The 16,543-nt window shown below is 40.3% G+C and overlaps 2 protein-coding genes across 4 annotated transcripts; both read right to left on the bottom strand.

The window, feature by feature from the left end:
* Positions 1-620: 620 nt before the first annotated feature.
* Positions 621-9,197, bottom strand: LOC123970624 (E3 ubiquitin-protein ligase MARCHF2-like). 2 transcript variants are annotated; one of them, XM_046048766.1, is made up of 5 exons: positions 8,930-9,197; positions 5,623-5,903; positions 4,702-4,906; positions 4,210-4,419; positions 621-4,075 (listed from the first exon to the last, which is right to left on the bottom strand). In XM_046048766.1, exons 2-5 carry the CDS (start codon positions 5,802-5,804, stop codon positions 3,917-3,919), a joined length of 756 nt encoding a protein of 251 aa, XP_045904722.1. In that variant the 5' UTR covers positions 5,805-5,903; positions 8,930-9,197; the 3' UTR covers positions 621-3,916. The 2 variants fall into 2 exon arrangements, with proteins under 2 accessions (XP_045904722.1, XP_045904723.1); XM_046048767.1 differs by having other exon boundaries at positions 4,711-4,906; positions 8,930-9,193.
* A 191-nt stretch (positions 9,198-9,388) lies between these two features.
* On the bottom strand, positions 9,389-16,250 carry LOC123970625 (ras-related protein Rab-11B-like). Of its 2 annotated transcripts, none has more exons than XM_046048768.1 (5): positions 16,175-16,250; positions 14,414-14,609; positions 13,850-14,043; positions 11,584-11,664; positions 9,389-11,479 (listed from the first exon to the last, which is right to left on the bottom strand). In XM_046048768.1, the coding sequence occupies exons 1-5, from the start codon at positions 16,233-16,235 to the stop codon at positions 11,334-11,336; spliced, it is 678 nt and encodes a 225-aa protein (XP_045904724.1). In that variant the 5' UTR covers positions 16,236-16,250; the 3' UTR covers positions 9,389-11,333. The 2 variants fall into 2 exon arrangements, with proteins under 2 accessions (XP_045904724.1, XP_045904725.1); XM_046048769.1 differs by lacking the exon at positions 16,175-16,250 and adding an exon at positions 15,594-15,750.
* Between the last annotated feature and the right edge of the window lie 293 nt (positions 16,251-16,543).

The following is a 16,543-nucleotide window of genomic DNA, read 5'->3' as shown; positions in this document are numbered from 1 at the left end:
CTGCATCTTCTGCAGCTGAGGGTACAATCCGTAAGAATGAAGGCAGATCAAACTAATTTTGATCACTAATCAACACCCACTAAAAACATTCAAACTTTTAAAGTGTTTTTCTCCTTCCTGGGGAGACTGGTTGTTTGTTCACCAAGGCAGCATACTGAATATTTTGAACTGGTGTTTTTTTTAAACTAAGCTGCTTATATTTTTGCGGATGGGATGAGGAGATTGTGTGACTCTCCGCAGTAGCATAACTTGACATCAGCAGTGGTTTGTGCCCATTAATCCTGATGAAAAACAGACTTACAGTAATGACATCTCATCCTCGCTGGACTAAGAGGATGATCTGTAAACAGCCGTGTCATACATGTCATAGCATCTCTACTGTAGTGTTGAAGTTGGACTCCACTACCTGAGCCCATTTTACCACACAACAAAATAACTTCAGTGCACAACGGAGAACAGATGGATGGGGATTACCATTAACACAGCTAAACAATCTAAACAGGAAAACAAACCACCTGAATTTATGTTCACCTATAATTTATCCTTATATTTCCCCTAACATTTCTTGGCTGATACCAGCCACCAAAAACAACATGTAGAATTAAAAGACAAAAATGGTATACAACATTAACATGTTTATTTGTTCAGCAAAGAAACAATAAAAACAATGATTTCAAGTCCCTTTCTGGATTTGAACTGTGGGAGTTATATAAAGTATTACATTATGGTTAAAGTATAATAACACTTAAAACTCTTTGGAGACACCAGGATCATGCAGCTCTTATAACGCTGACATGAATGGGCATGCAGCCAAAGAAAGAGCAGTGTTGCATACTTTGTAGGCCACTTTGTACAGACTTTCAGTGCTATAAAAAAACTGGTATCATCATCATCATCATCATCATAAATGATCTGGGGCTGTGCAAGTCAGATATCTTCTGCACTGACCTACATTTCAGTCGTTTCTTATAGGCAGGCAGTGTTGAATCACTGCACCTCAGCTCTTCAAATTGCTTCAAATCTGTGCCGCCAACAGATCCCAATACATGGGCTAGAGCCTCGTCCAGAACAAACAGTAAACACACGGATGATCAAGTGAGTCATAAGCTTGTGAGGCCCCCCCGGGTGCATCGCAGTATAGCAGGATAAAATGCTTTGTTCTGAGATGAGTTAAAAACACAAACAAATGATTAACTGGGGCAGTATGAGGGACGAGTATGAGGAGCTAACAGTACCAAAGCATAATGTTAGTGTGGACAAAAGGCTGGGGCGAGGAAACAGCGCTTACAGCCAGCGGTCACGCTGTCCGCAGCCAATACGGATAAAAACATTACAAGAAAGATGGCTGCTGCTGTCAATTTCCCACTAAAGAGTACTGCTGAGATGCACCCCTGTTCCTGTGACTAATGTTATACAACAGCAGCCCCAGGGAGCCAATAAACTTGTAATTTCATTTCAGGTCACAAGGTTAGCATGAAAATCAGTAGAGTACAGACGGAAAAAAAGAAACTGTGTTGATGCTTACTAAAAAGGTGCTTGAAATGTGCTTGGTTGACTCTTTGTGACGACACCAGTTTCAGTCAAATGTTGTTTAAGCCCGATTGTTAAAAAAAGTAAATATGTGTGTGTTTTGAATTAACATTAATAACACAATTGTGCATAAAATCCAGACTTTTGGCCTCTGCATCTTTTTATATACGGTCTATGCTCTGCACATGACAGATGATGTACTGCATGCGTTCTCACTGTGTCAGTACTGAATGCCTCCGCGAAATGGATCCACGCCTTCACTTTGATGTCGAGAAGAAAGTTACCAAAAAGCACGCAGAGAAGAATAAAGCATGGTCGGTGTGATAAGTCTGATAATCAAATGTATGATCACTGGTCAGTAAGGATAAAAATGTGATTCCACTGAATATAGAAGAACCAACTTCAAAAGCCAATAATTGTGATGTTGGAACTAAAGTTTAGTCATGAAGATAACCAACCAGTCTAGCTTTACATTAGCTTTAGTTTTAAGCTCACCTCCTTTCTTTCAACGTTACCTGCGTAGTACAGCTACGTCGTCTATTGCACCCCACAGAACTGAACAGTTATAAATGAAACGCTTACAGATAGTAAGATCTGCACTATAATACTGGAACACAGGCAAAGAGGACCACCTTGTTGTGTTCTTAAAGGCAGTGTGTTTCGGGCCATAGGCTGAATTACATTGGTTTTAACAACAATGTTGTTCTCAATAGCGCATGTGTTGTTGGCCACAGTGAGTAAAAGTAGCAATTAACCGTCTCCCCATAACCTAAACTAAGTGGAATGAAGTAATAAACTATGTTCAAAGCTGGACCACGCTATGATCCAAACATGTGGAAACCAGGCGGATATTGTGGTTTGTGTTTTCTGACTGGTTAGTTACCAGCCACTATAAGTAACTTGATTAGAAACTGCACCAAAGTATATACAAGAGAGAGAAGTGGATTCTCTCTACTACCCCAAACAACCAATGCAGCCTGTCCCAAATGAGTCTGCTCCGTAACATCAAAACATGATGAGGGGAAGTTTGCACCCCCAGAAAAACAGGACATCCATCTAATGGACTTCGAAAAAGCAGGTGAGCGTCTAGCGGCTTCAGACAAAACAAAGATAAAGTCAGATTAAGCCTTAATGGTGCTTGCATAATGTACCCTGTCGGTGGGTAGAGTATATGTGAGACTGGCAGAAGCCCCCCCCAACAGATAAATGATAAATGCTCATAGGAAGTTTCTGTATCCCTGATTCTTAGTGTGATGACAGAAACTACACATATACCACAATGTGTGTGTTCTGAAAAACAAAACAGCTATAATTAAGTACTTTAACAGGCAATTAGAAGGACACTGCATCAGCCGCCAAACAAATGTTTCTCTAAAAGCCATTTTGATGTGTTTTCTATCGATCTATACACTCAGCTAAGTGCTGATAATACAAGAACCTCTATGAGGACACAGTTAAACCCTACTTCAGTAGGAATAGTAAATTAGTAAATCTGTTCATACCACAAAAGAATTTTAACTATACACACACAAAAGAATCCCCCAAAATGATTAACAGTCCTTGCATGCATTAACTGTGCATGTTGGTACAGGTCTCTTCATGTACTGTGAAAACCTCGATGTCCACAGTGTTTTATTGCACAATCTCTGGCTTTACTATGCAGCCACCCACTCTCGGATGGCATGTAAAAACAGGTGCAGGGGGGAGCTTTAAAGAAGTCCAATAGGCTGGTGCTAAAATTAAAAGTTTCATCTCACTGGCATCTGGATTGTGATATGCAAATAAATCAAAGCTCAAATCTTAGTTTTTTTCCCTTTACAGATTAACGTGGGATCACACAGTAACTGCCTGAAAGAGCTCCTCAATGGACATTTTCATGTTTGCAGCTCGACAATGAGTGGACCTGCTACCATCTGCAGTCATCTGTGGACCGTCGATGGGTTGTGGAAACTAAACAGAACAATCATTTGAACATTAGTCCACTAAACAAGTTAGTTTGGTCCTTTCTTATTTTACTGGTATCTTATGTTATCGTGTTTTCCATCCATCATGATGAGCCTGTGCCTACGTCTCTGTAAATGTATGTGCACATTCCCTGTGCTATTCCATTCTTCTATGTCTTTGCATAAGCTTGGTCAACCCCCCCCCCCCCCGTGTGAGGACAGACAGACTCCATCTAGATGCGCTCGTTTCTGCACCCACAGGAGGGCAGATTTTTTAAAAACAAAAAAACTGAATTAAGTACTGATGGGGCAAAGCTTGTTTTTTAAAAAAGCGACAAAACAGCCCACAGGTGCTTCTTTAAAGGCTAGCTGGCAGACTTGATGTGTCAACAATCAGCCCCTGCACATAAAAGACACCATCATCATCGACCATCTGTTTGGTTTCATACAATGCTCTCACTGGCGGACTTCTTCATCAGTTTGGTAGAGAGCAAGGAATGCTGGGAAGAGTTAGACTCCTTTGCTTCAGGAATGAGCAGTCGCACTTTCTGATTTGTTCTTCTCCACTCAGAATACAGCTGACAGTGGTAGCGGAAAGATACCTGTACAGAACACCAGGCAAGAGGAGGTCAAAGCTGGTTATTAGGGGGGGTTTGCACGGCAAATTAGCAGGCAATTTTAAAACTCAAGATGTGAATTACATAGTCTAATAATCTGTATGTCCTTTCATATTTACCAGGGTCCACAGGACATAGATGGTGAAGAGGGCGATGGTGAGGGCTATGAGGCCCACGGCCTGCAGCCAGCTCCCCAGCTGAAGATGGTCCTGAGCGCCTCTCAGGCACAGCCAGCCTGAAATGGCTGCTAAGGGCGTGATAAACAGGAAGCAAACCATGTCACAGAACAACGTCCTCTTCTCATTACGAGGGCCAGGGTCCCGCAGCCACTGTGGAATACGAAGTAGGAGAAAAAATAGGAGGAAAAATAGAAGAGGGACAATATATACAAGCAAAAGAGAGGCGAGGGGAGAGGTAGATAGACAGGTGGAGGAGAGATCTTAAGTCAGTCATGAACAGAGAAGACACACTGTAATAACAAGCAAGCAGAAAGAGATGGAAGAAAAGCTACTTCTCGTTCACACATTTAGATACGCACAATCATTCAATAGCACAACCAAAAAACAAAGTCGAGCCGAAAGATTGATGCAGACAAGGCAAAGGGCATTGACCTTTGTTACCTCTGTGAGAGGCCTCGGTCGGCGCTCGATGCTGAACTCTGTGTGGCAGAGCTCACAGTAGCTGGTGTTGGAAGACGACAGCCACTTCTCCAAGCAGCTCTTGTGCACCGTGCCCAGGGTGCCTGTGCAGTCACACGGAGACAGGAGGCCCTCACTGCTGCCTCCTTCGTGGCAAATACGGCAGATGGGACCATCACTGAGACAAAATAAATCATAGATTTAAAAAAATATATATTAATTCTGAAACTGCTTTTTAGTCAAATGTAGTTAAAGTCAGCAGTAAATTGTAGAAGGAGTTTGCAGCACGTCAAATACACTCAACTCTGGAGCAGCTCATAATGAATGGATATATTTAGCTTTTTTTGCAAGCGGAAGAGTGAGCGACACATTTGTCTGCCTCATCAGGTTCGCTTGACAATCTGCAGAACACAGGTGAGATACAGGGGAGATGAATCATGTCGCTCCACAGAGATCACTGTGTAGCGAATCAAAGTTATAATCACATTACTCACACAGTGTTACAGAGTTAAAAGTGCAGTAAATGTACAAACTGGAAAATACTGATCAACATGTAGATCGGGAGACCAAATAAGTATTCTGACGGTACTATGTTCCAAAGATCAAAGGTAGACCTCAACTAGGTATGAAAGTGCGTGTGTCAAAAGTAACCATAACATCCAAAATAAGCACTAGACCTTTTGACATGTCACTGTAACAAAAACACAGGTATAGATAATAAAATTAACAATAGCCACATTTCAAACAGTTTCAAGGTACTGGGACACTTGCTTTTCCTACTGTGACCAAATATCTGCTGTGGAAAAGGCCCGAATAAAGAGGCAGTTACGCCACTGTGATGCATTTCTCATGCCTATTTCTGTGCATGACCCCGGAAGTGTAAGCGTGTCTTACCTTTGTGTGCCGACGGGTTTGAGCACGGAGGAGAGCAGCCGTCCATCTATGGCTGTGACCTGGGTGACGTAGAGCGCCGGGCACCCGTCACCACCTGCTTCCTCCACGTTCTTCCACAGGCCAGTGCTGCTCGCACAGTCGCACAGAGATCCGGGCAGGTGGCAACACCCCCCTGTCGTCATGGTTAAAGTGGCCCAACACCGGCCGTAGAGGTGGAGGTGAAGTGTAAAGGGTCAGGGGCGAAGCAGGAAGCACAAACTCTGCTCTCCACAAGTAAGTGTCTACAAAAGTGAAAGAGAGAGAGTAATTTTACTTCTGGTACTTTTAAGTACATTTTTATATTGATATTAATTAATAAAGTCACATTTCGAATGCAGGATTTTTACTTGTAACTGAGTTTTAAACTGTGGTATTGCTATCTCCGCTGCTGAAATATAAAATTAACAATCTTATTAATATAAAAGTAGTAAAAAATTACAGTAACAGTATAATATCACTCGGAAACTGAGGCAAGCTGCCGCAAAAATAAAATATGATGAGTCAAGAGATAGTATGCTTGTATATAATTTGGGTCATCACTACAGTGTAATAGAGTTAGTTTGTCTTGCTGGTCCTTGCAGCTAAACTTAACAGTATTGTGTTGAGCTGTTCAAGATGAGAGGATTATCAAAAGTAAAAATATTTACTATTATTTTTACTTACTACTTAATAGTGAAAATATTAGGATTTTGTATAACTAGGATTTTGTCAATACAGTCTAGTTCTAGGCACACTTAGCAGTAAGTTATGACTGAGCTCATCTGAAAGTGCGCTCCATGCACCATTCATTTCCTGCCACGTGAGAATAACTAAAGTGACATTTTGCCATTTGAAAAAGAAAGCCGTCAGTTTGGAGGTGGGCCAATTTTGCCGAAGCACAGCTGCTAATCCATTATAAAAGCAAGTGTATACGTCAGTGTCAGTGAGTGTGATGTGCAGCAGACTGATAAACAGCTGTCTCCCCTCAGATAAACCTTCACTAAAGATAAGAGGCATACTGCTGAATCTGCTACAGCCGGTAGTAAATTTGTCTTGCTGTGTGGGAATGATTCTGTGCAGCGACACACCAATGCAAATGGATATTACTGAAGTGTTATATTATTATTGACACTGGACACTCTAAAACCAAAGCTATGTCTGACATGGGTGCAAACTATGAGCTACTCACCATTTCAATAATGTCAGCACAACTACATTTAAGTGCGCAACTTACATAAACACTGAAACACTGTATATGACACAAGACAGCGGACACACACTGAGCCTACATTTGATCATTCATATCAGATTATTGGTCGCACGTAAATACTGGGTCATTGTTATTAATAGAAGGCGTGGCTCGGGAACCACCACAGGATTACACCCAAACACATACACACATATATAATCCTATGTACTCAACACTGTTGTTGTCATGTTGTTTTTAAACAGAGGCTTTAACATGGCAGATGGTGCAGAAAAAAAAACCTTGCTGAGCTCAAGAAGAGTGGCAGGGCTGAACAATTCATCGAATTTTTATCGAAACTGCAATATGGCCAATGGAGGTGCAATACTTGCTGTAAGGCGAAATGTGTGTCAAAATACTATTTAAAATTAAATACTTTTGTGCTGCAGAGATGTCCTGGCCAACACATGATATTCTACAGACTTAAGAAAACATCTTTATCTGGTTCATATTCTTGCAAAAACCACACCGTAATCATTCAAACATGTTTTTCAATGAAAATGAGATTAAAATATGTAATAGTGATCATTCTCTCTAATATCGAAAATTTTATTTATTTATTTTATTAGCACAAAAACATAAAATATATTTTAAAAAATACACTGTATGAATTATGCAGGAGAGGTAAGATACCCCCAAGGGCTTATAATAAAACCTCCCCTTTGGATTTTCAATTGATATTATACAAAATTATTAGCAAATTGTACCGCAATATAAGTCAAAATAATCGCAATAAGAATTTGTTTTCCCAAAAGAGCGGTAATTACATGTGTATAATGTCTATAAAATCTTGTCTAATTAGGTCTAAAACAGACCTCAATAATTAGTATAGGTGTTTTTATAGGTGTAACATAAGGGTTACATCATGTCAAAATGATGAATACCCTGAAAGTGCGTTTGGTATAAATTTGCTGTGTATAACCATGTGGCAGTGACATATTAAGACATTGGCATCAATTGCCCAAGTTCTTTCCATTGTCATTTTTTAAAATCAATATCCATTTGCAGTCTAGTCTAGTCATTTAGAATTTGACTAATGTATTAGTTTTCCACTTATTATATTCTAGTCATGTGCTTATCCTTTACAACTTTTACCTTGCTGCCTATTTGTTTTTACTACAATGATCTAATATACTCATGTGTTGTGCTGTGATCTTGTCTGTTATATTAAACATGCAGCCCTTCAAACTATAGTGTTACCATAACTGTTTGTAACAAATACAAAATGTCACGTAGTCTTGCTCACGCTTGGATTGTCATTAACAGAGTCTGCTTTGTGAGGCTGGTTATCCAGAACTGCAAATGTTTGGTGAAGCCTGAAGGCCTGAACCTTGTTAGATGACCTCTTAACCCATTCAACTCAGTGGCAAACGGTTCCAGCACTACAGCTTGGTATTTATGCATATTGATACAGCCACAACCCCTGACCCTGATCAACAAAAGAGTAGCCCCAAAACTAAGAAAAAAAGCTAGCGATGTACTGTTCATCAACGCATCTATAAAACAGGCCGATGTATTTTTACATGTGATCATCAGTTGAGAGCTCATTTTTAAGCCAAACTCTTCAATCATACATGTCAATGTGACTGTAACTGGGGTACATTTTAAAATAGTGCAGACACATTATGCCATGAAAAACGCAACTTATTTAGCTAACAAACTAAAGTGCTTTTAATTTCCACTGTGACAAGCACTGCAGCTGTTATCACTGCATCCAGCTGTTTTGATAGTTTTGATCCAGACTATTGTCTGGAAATAGAGGCTTGCATCATATAAATATAGTAATACCCTGAAACTGCGTGCGGTACAAAGTAGCTGGGTATAAACATGCTGTAGTGACACTTTAAGACATTTGCACCAATTGCTCAGCATTGTTATTTCTTTTATCAATATCCATTTGCAGCCCATTTTCATTGTCCAGTAAATAACCATGGTCCGCTGGTGCCCGTTCCAGCTGTGTTGTTTGCTAGCTGCCAGCTGTCAGCAGCTACAATACTGCTAGCTAGTAAACTGTACAAATAAGGCTTAAAAAGGTCCACTCACCACGTGTCTTCTTCTTACAGCTGCTCCACAGCTGCTGACACTAACCGCCCTAACAACCTCGCCTTTCCTCTGCTTTTCATTTTCAGCCGTAGCGATGTGTGAATTAAAAGCATTGGTCACAGAGCAGTGCCACTTGCTAGCTGCTGATATGCTACTCAGCCCTGTGCTAGCTAGCAGCCGTGAGATGATAACACACACAGCAGGCCGGGCTTCCGCTTTCCCAGGGCTTTAAATATACCCCGGAGGCTCGTCGTCAGCGGTCTGCCTCTGCTGTAAAGACAGGGCAGACGACTTAAAATGTAATTATGAATAACAGCAGCTTATTGCCAAAGGGAGGGGCGCTTACCGAAAACATCACATGGCCAGAACAAAAACAAACAGACCAGGGACTACATGATTTCTATAATTCATTACATTTCACCAGAAAATGCCTAAAAAACAAAAGACAAAGTCGTCAGAAAATGTCGACAGATTTTATTTTACAGTCCTGGAAACGGCAGTTCAAACAAATGCATAGTAATTAATTTTTAATTATTAAAACATTTATTTTGAATAATTAATTAACCCTCATTACAAATGCTGACCATGTTAGTTTCAATGTACATTTAGCGTTTTTTTAAACAAAGCTTCACTGATTAACTGATTTTTATATATATATATTTATTTATTAAGCAGTGCTAAATGCATTCACATTGCTAAGTTTGAATGAGGATGAGGACCCGCTTGTTTAAGGGGCCTGCCCTGAGCACACAAGGCATTGATTAGATGCTGTAAAATGTGTTCCTCTATTGTTTAAGGTGATTAAATATCTACACATGATGGTTAGGACCAATCCGTCAGTTGATTCCTAAGTTGCTAAACAGAAGTGGTGGACACAGCATTAACGTGAAGATACGCTAAGTGAGCAACGTATCTAAAAGTAAGTCTGTCTGCTATATGTTGATGTGAATTAGATTTGTGCTTCGATATTTTCTGTTTACATTTGCTGCCTTTACATATATTCCAACAAATGTGAAATATTACAAGATGTATCGAATCAGTCACACGTGAAAACATCTCTACCAGATGAGTGAAAAGGGGACATTTCAGTCAACCATAACACCAATTTGCATTTCTGACTTTCAGTTCCACTTCCCCAACTAACAACTGTTAATGTAGCTGCAGTGAAAGTGATAAATGAAGAGCATTTCATATAACTCACATATTCTTCCATTTCCCTTTAAAGTGCGCCCCGTTCGAATGACAGCATAGGTTGATTTGAGTACATGAGAGGAAAATGTTAGAGAAAGAAGAAAACAAGCACAACATATCATGCAGTATTTTCTTCTCAACCAACAGGAAATGTTCCTTTATAAAGATGTTGAGTGTATTTCAAAAATATGGTGATTTGTTCCACTGAAATTATTGGACATAAGTGCAAAAAAGATTTTCATGTTGAGACGGCGTGCTGAAAGAGAGATTGACCTGAGCAAACTCAAGAGAGGAAAACAAGGCTTGATCCGGGCTGATGCCACTATTTCACAAATAATAAAATAAAAACACACACGAACATTCCTTTTGCTATATAGCAGAAAACCTTTTTTTGCAAATAGCCCAGATTGGTTTGCCAAATATAGCAATGGAATGCAATATTAGCAGCCTTGAACACGCTTAAATGAGAAAACCTAAAACTGATCATGATTGCATCAGTCTCCTTTGGTATCTTTGTGCACTAAGATTAACACACATTCACACACACACACACACACACACACACACACAAAAATAAAAACAATTTGTTTCACAATTGCCCACATTAAGTCAGACAGTCACAGCCAGTCTGGTCCCTGGCTCATGCTAATTTCATGCCACAGTGGACACAGGGCTCAAAGAGGAAAATTAATATTAAAGAGGCAATCAATACTCCTGTGGCACCTTCTGCTCCATCTCCTCTTCTACACCCGTATTGCATGATAGGCAGAATCAGGTCAACCAGACATGAAATTGGGATTCCACTGTAGCAAGTCTGAGAAAAAAACAAGTAGAGACAGCCCGAAGCACTGATCCCTCACCATCCCTTCATCAGGAGTGGGTCAATAGGACCACGAAGGCTAGTTCATTTAAAAGAAATTGTATTTACTACAGCTTTAGGATCAACCTCATAACAACAAACACTTCCTCCCTCTCCAGGCTATCATGAGGCTGTTACGTTTTTTTTTTTTTAGACACGGGCTCTTCTCAGATCAGAGGAAGACAAATGAACTGAGAAAAGAAAAAGAAAGAAACCAACAAAAAGGAATGTCAGATACAAGAGTCTGGAGTCATGAGGGTATCATGATGACAGCAGTGTGACAGCTGAAGTAAACCAGAGATGAAGAGAGGAAAGACTGACAGAAAGTCACACAGGGAAAAGAATATAAGAGCATCACAGGCTTTGGCAGCAAGGGAGTTTGCTGCCCCGCTGCCCGTCCATGGTTGGGGGGAGGCTTATGTCCACTACATTGTTTCCTGGAGACTCATCGTGTGCAGATCTGTCCGGTATTTGCTTCTGAGATACAATACGGTAGATTTCTGTGAGAGAAGACAGCGAGCGTTCAGTAAAATGGAATGTTACATTACCTACAGGATGTACAGTTAGCTGCGTGTTACATGGAACAGTTTATAACTTTTCCTACCTGAGAGAATGCTCTTAAAGGCTTCTTCTACATTAGTGGAGTCCAAGGCGGAGGTTTCAAGGAATGAGAGAGTGTTCTTTTCTGAGGATGAGAAAAAGATTTACACATTAAAGCAATTTAAATGTACAGTCCCCTCCAAAAGTATCGGGACGGTAAGGCAAATTCCTTTGTTTTTGTTGTTCACCGAAGACATTTGGGTCAAAAGATGAGTTTGAGACAAGAGTTCAGAATTTCAGCTCTCATTTCCTGGTATTCACATCTAGATGTGTTAAACAACTCAGGACTAGGGTTGGGCTGATAGACGATGCCATCGTCCATCGGCGATGGCTGACAGATATCACGACGTTGAGCCGGCATTGTGATTGTAAAACACCCCCAGCAAAAAAAAAAAAATTATACCACCCTGTGAAAGCAGGTTTTAATGACCACAAGCATTCTTATTATTGTTTGCTTAAGTATTAAGTATGCTTTGCACCTGCCTTGGAATTCTCTTCTCCCCACACTGACACACACCTACACACCTCAGGTGTAGGTGAATGGCTTACCCCGCCTCTCTCTCTAAAAGACTGAGAAATCGTCTTTTTTCTGTATATTTCCACCTGCAATCCGTTATCACGTCGGCTTATTAATGACGCAGCCTATCAAACAACTGAAACCAATATCTACACCCTGCTGCTTTACCTGCTCCGTGAGTAAAATATCCACCGCGACTTGTAACATAAGTTAATAGTCTACAATTTTTTAAAAATTTTTTTTACAGAGTGAAGTTTTTGCAAGAGCACATGTATGCAAATAAGACGACTGCTGCCCCCACACGCGTGCGCCTGCGCACCCGACGACATCATCCATCCCGATGTCTCTTTGCAGATATCGTCTGCTGGAAATTTTGTAGACATTGCCCAACCCTACTCAGGACAAACCACCCTTTGTCTGAAACCACCCACTTTTCAAGTGAGCAAAACTATTGGAACATGTGACTGACAGATGTTTGTTGCCCAGGTGCCTTTTAGGTTGATTGTCCAAACATTAAATAGCTCTGCATGACTAGTCTAAGTTTTCATCCTTGCTTCAAACCTATAAAGACTGCATTTCCTGTTAAAGAGGATAAACCAACATGAAGACCAGAGAGCTTTCTATGGGAGAAAAGCAAGCCATTGTCAAGCTGAGAAAAGAAAAAGGAAAATCGACCAGAGCCATTGGACAAACACTGGGCATAGCAAGCACAACAATTTGGAATGTCCTGAAAAAGAAAGAAACTACTGGTTTACTGAGCAACAGACATCCAACAGGTCGGCCAAGGAAAACAACAGTAGTTGGTGACAGAAATATGGTGAGAGCTGTGAAGAAAACCCCCAAAACATCAGTAAGTGACATCACCAACGACCTCCACAGTGCAGGGGTGAAGGTATCACAATCCACTGTTGGAAGAAGACTCAGAGAGCAGAAATATAGAGGCCACACCACAAGATGCAAACCACTCATCAGCAGGAAGAATCGGAAGGCCAAACTGAAATTTCCAAAGAAGTTCAGAGATGAGCTGCAAAAGTTCGGGAACACAATCTTATGGACTGATGAGACCAAGATTAATCTCTACCAAAGTGATGGAAAGGCCAAAGTGTGGAGAAAGAAAGGAACTGCTTATGATCCAAATACAAGCTCATCTGGGAAGCATGGTGGAGGTGATGTCATGGCTTGGGCGTGCATGGCTGCTTCTGGAACAGGCTCATTAATATTTATTGATGATGTAACTGATGATGGTAGCAGCAGAATCAATTCAGAAGTGTACAGAAATATTTTGTCTGCCAATTTACGGAGAAATGCTTTGAAACTAATCAGGAGGACGTTTATCATGCAGCAGGACAATGACCCAAAGCACACTGCCAACACAACAAAGGACTTCATCAGGGGAAAAAGTGGAAGGTTTTAGACTGGCCAAGTCAATCACCTGACCTTAACCCAACAGAGCATGCATTTCACCTCCTTAAGAGGAGACTGAAGGGAGAAACACCCCGAAAAAACAAGAACTGAAAGAAGCTGCTATTAAATGTTATTTACTTTTGAATTTGCCTTCCCGTTCCAATACTTTTGGAGGGGACTGTATGCTAACAAGGACAGATAGATAGATAGGACAGTAACCTGTATATTCTTCAAATAAGTGGCTTGTGTATTATGATTAAACTGAAGATTTGTTTAAAAACTTCAACTATAATTGCATGACTCTACTTTATATGCAATGGCGTTAACGCGACTGCAACATTTAATTTACCTGCAAAGGCCCGAGCCTCATCAGTGGGCACTGCCCTGAGGTGTCGGAGGTCGCTCTTGTTTCCAACCAGCATGATGACAATGTTGTTGTCAGCGTGATCCCTCAGCTCCTTCAACCAGCGTTCAACGTTCTCATACGTCAGGTGCTTGGCGATGTCGTAGACTAGCAGAGCCCCAACAGCACCCCGGTAATACCTGGTGACGGCAGAGCAAAGAAAAGAAGTTAATGAATTAAGAATTACTGCAATATTTCCAACCATATTATTCCGAGGATAGCAAATGTCCAAATTTGTAACATTTATCGTGAAATCACACATAATGCTAATAATTTCAGACATAAACCCTTAAGACTGCAGTTTTTGTATGTAACTGAAGTTTAATCTGCATGTTTACTGCTCTGGAAAAATTACAAAATATGTTGAACTGCGTCATGATAGGTTACTTAATAAGAATGTACTGACTTTGCATGCATGAAATTCAACATCCTAAGGGAATATTACCCTTTAAATAACCCGGCGATCACAAAACTGGAAAATACTGCAGACAAATTAAAAAACAAACTGACGCTGAGGTGATTGCTCTGTAGCGTTCCTGTCCAGCTGTGTCCCAAATTTGAGCCTTTATGGTCTTCCCATCCACCTGGATGCTGCGGGTGGCGAACTCCACCCCAATGGTGCTCTTGCTCTCCAGGTTGAACTCATTTCTTGTGAAACGGGACAGAAGGTTACTCTTCCCCACTCCTGAGTCTCCGATTAGTACGACTAGAGCCAAAATACACACACAGCAAAAAAATAAATACAATAAAAAGAGTTGCAGCGTTAAGTCTGACAAAATTGTAAAAGATTAGTGGTGTGAAATCATGCTGGCGCTTAGAAAGCCTTGTTCCTATCCACCTCATATTTGAGTCATTAAAGCTACCTTTTGTAGATTACAATAACAAAAAATATAGTTTATTCTATTGTATATACAAACTCAATCCAACACCTTGCTGTACATTACATACCCACACTATCATACAGTACACATATAGTACTTAAAAGTTACAGAAAGGTCCTAGTGCTTAGTTCCTTTTCTGACTTTTATTTTCGTTGACTGTTTATTATGTAACTTATGCCTTTAACTTAACTGTATTTTGTTTCTATCCAATAGCACTGTAATAAAATCCTACATTAAAGTGAAAACAAGAGAACTATGTCAAGCAGCAGCTATGTTCGTTGTTTGTCTAAATCCACAAGTTAGCCAAGTAGCCGTGGCTTTAGATGATTCGTAAAGTGAATCAAGTTTGATATAAAGTTTATGTATTGGGCTACAGAGGGCAGTTGTTGAATAGTTTGCACTTTTAAGTAAACTTCAGGTCACTTAGGTTATTGTGTTTATCGAGGCCAAATATCTGTGTTAGCAAGCTAGCTTACTTATTAGCCACTTATTTAGCCTGCTCGGTTAAATGTGCCATCATTGGACTCACTGATTGGCTCGTAAGGTTAAGGTCTACACTAGTTAAGACTACTTTTTGTAGCATTACACACTGCTACATTCATTAATAATAATGATGATTACATGGTTTGCTCGACAGCCACCATGTTGTAGACTGTCACTTTGCTACTAGTAGAGCTAACTTTAGCACTAACGCTGGCTTAACGGTAACGTTAGTTGACTTCCTCAGTTCGTAGCGTTGCTGCGGCAATACAACTTTTACAAACAGGACAAACACGCTGTCAGTCATCCACTTTTAAAGAACAAATTACCTTTGAACAAGTAGTCGTATTCATCATCTCGGGTACCCATTTTAGAAGACGTTTTTTTTGTACTTTGTAAGTACTTTACCACAAACAACAACAACACTACCTCTTCTCACCGGCAGCTAGCAGGCACCGCCTTCAAGGAAGAGAACGAGCACGTGAGTGTAAGAACTTCGTTTTCGACCAATTGAAAATGTTATCACGTTGACTGACAAATACATTGACCAATCATGTACTATCTTTGACAATGCCGACCAATCATCGTGCACATCAGACTGCACTGCGGAGCATTACCATAGACTGTATATAAAAAGAGCATTACACTCTTTGTTCTCCAAACTACGCCCTGCGTCTTCTTGTAGATTGAGCAACATGTTTTCAGGCATGCCGACAGATTCACAATGTTTTCCAAGTGGAGAGAACATCAGAATTAATACATCATTATTTGCAAATTAGTCAGTCTCAGGGAGGAAAGTTATGGTATTCTTTGAAAAAAAAATACAAGGCCTATGTGAAAATTAACGAAACAATAGGCTGGTATGCCGTTGGTTTTCTGATCGGTGGTCATTTTCAGTGATACAGCTTACCCTGTAATGGTGTTAATGGACACTGCTGGTCTCTGGCTGTGCTAAAAGGCAGTGACTTCATCTTCAAGGGTTCAGTCCCACAGCAACATTTTGTAAATGTGTCCCACTAATGGTGATGTCAACCAGTTGGTTTAATCCATTCGTGATTTCTATTATATTTCTATTCAAATTCCACTCCGTAAATAATTTAGGGACAAAATACAGTAAAACTAAAGACCATGTGTACACATACCTGGCAATAAAACTGATTCTAAAGACTACAAACTTTTGTTTGTACATTTTTCCATCCAAGGTGATAAATGGCTCATTTCCATTTCAGATTAGACATCTGATTAAAAAAAAAACATATTTAATGAAGTTATCTCCATG

The sequence above is a fragment of the Micropterus dolomieu genome, linkage group LG05, assembly GCF_021292245.1.
Source record: "Micropterus dolomieu isolate WLL.071019.BEF.003 ecotype Adirondacks linkage group LG05, ASM2129224v1, whole genome shotgun sequence".
In the NCBI taxonomy this organism is placed as follows: domain Eukaryota; kingdom Metazoa; phylum Chordata; class Actinopteri; order Centrarchiformes; family Centrarchidae; genus Micropterus; species Micropterus dolomieu.
This window is presented reverse-complemented; position numbering and strand designations above follow the sequence as displayed.

Excerpts from the sequence above, each read along its gene's own strand:
- LOC123970624 (XM_046048766.1), bottom strand. The coding sequence starts at position 5,804 with ATGACGACAGGGGGGTGTTGCCACCTGCCCGGATCTCTGTGCGACTGT. Across the intron at positions 4,420-4,701 it reads CTCTCACAGAGGTAACAAAG|TGGCTGCGGGACCCTGGCCC; the intron begins GTCAATGCCCTT and ends CGTATTCCACAG. Across the intron at positions 4,076-4,209 it reads TCTATGTCCTGTGGACCCTG|GTATCTTTCCGCTACCACTG; the intron begins GTAAATATGAAA and ends TGTTCTGTACAG.
- LOC123970625 (XM_046048768.1), bottom strand. The coding sequence starts at position 16,235 with ATGAAGTCACTGCCTTTTAGCACAGCCAGAGACCAGCAGTGTCCATTA. Across the intron at positions 14,044-14,413 it reads TACAGAGCAATCACCTCAGC|GTATTACCGGGGTGCTGTTG; the intron begins GTCAGTTTGTTT and ends TGCCGTCACCAG. Across the intron at positions 11,665-13,849 it reads TGAGGCTCGGGCCTTTGCAG|AAAAGAACACTCTCTCATTC; the intron begins GTAAATTAAATG and ends TCTCATCCTCAG.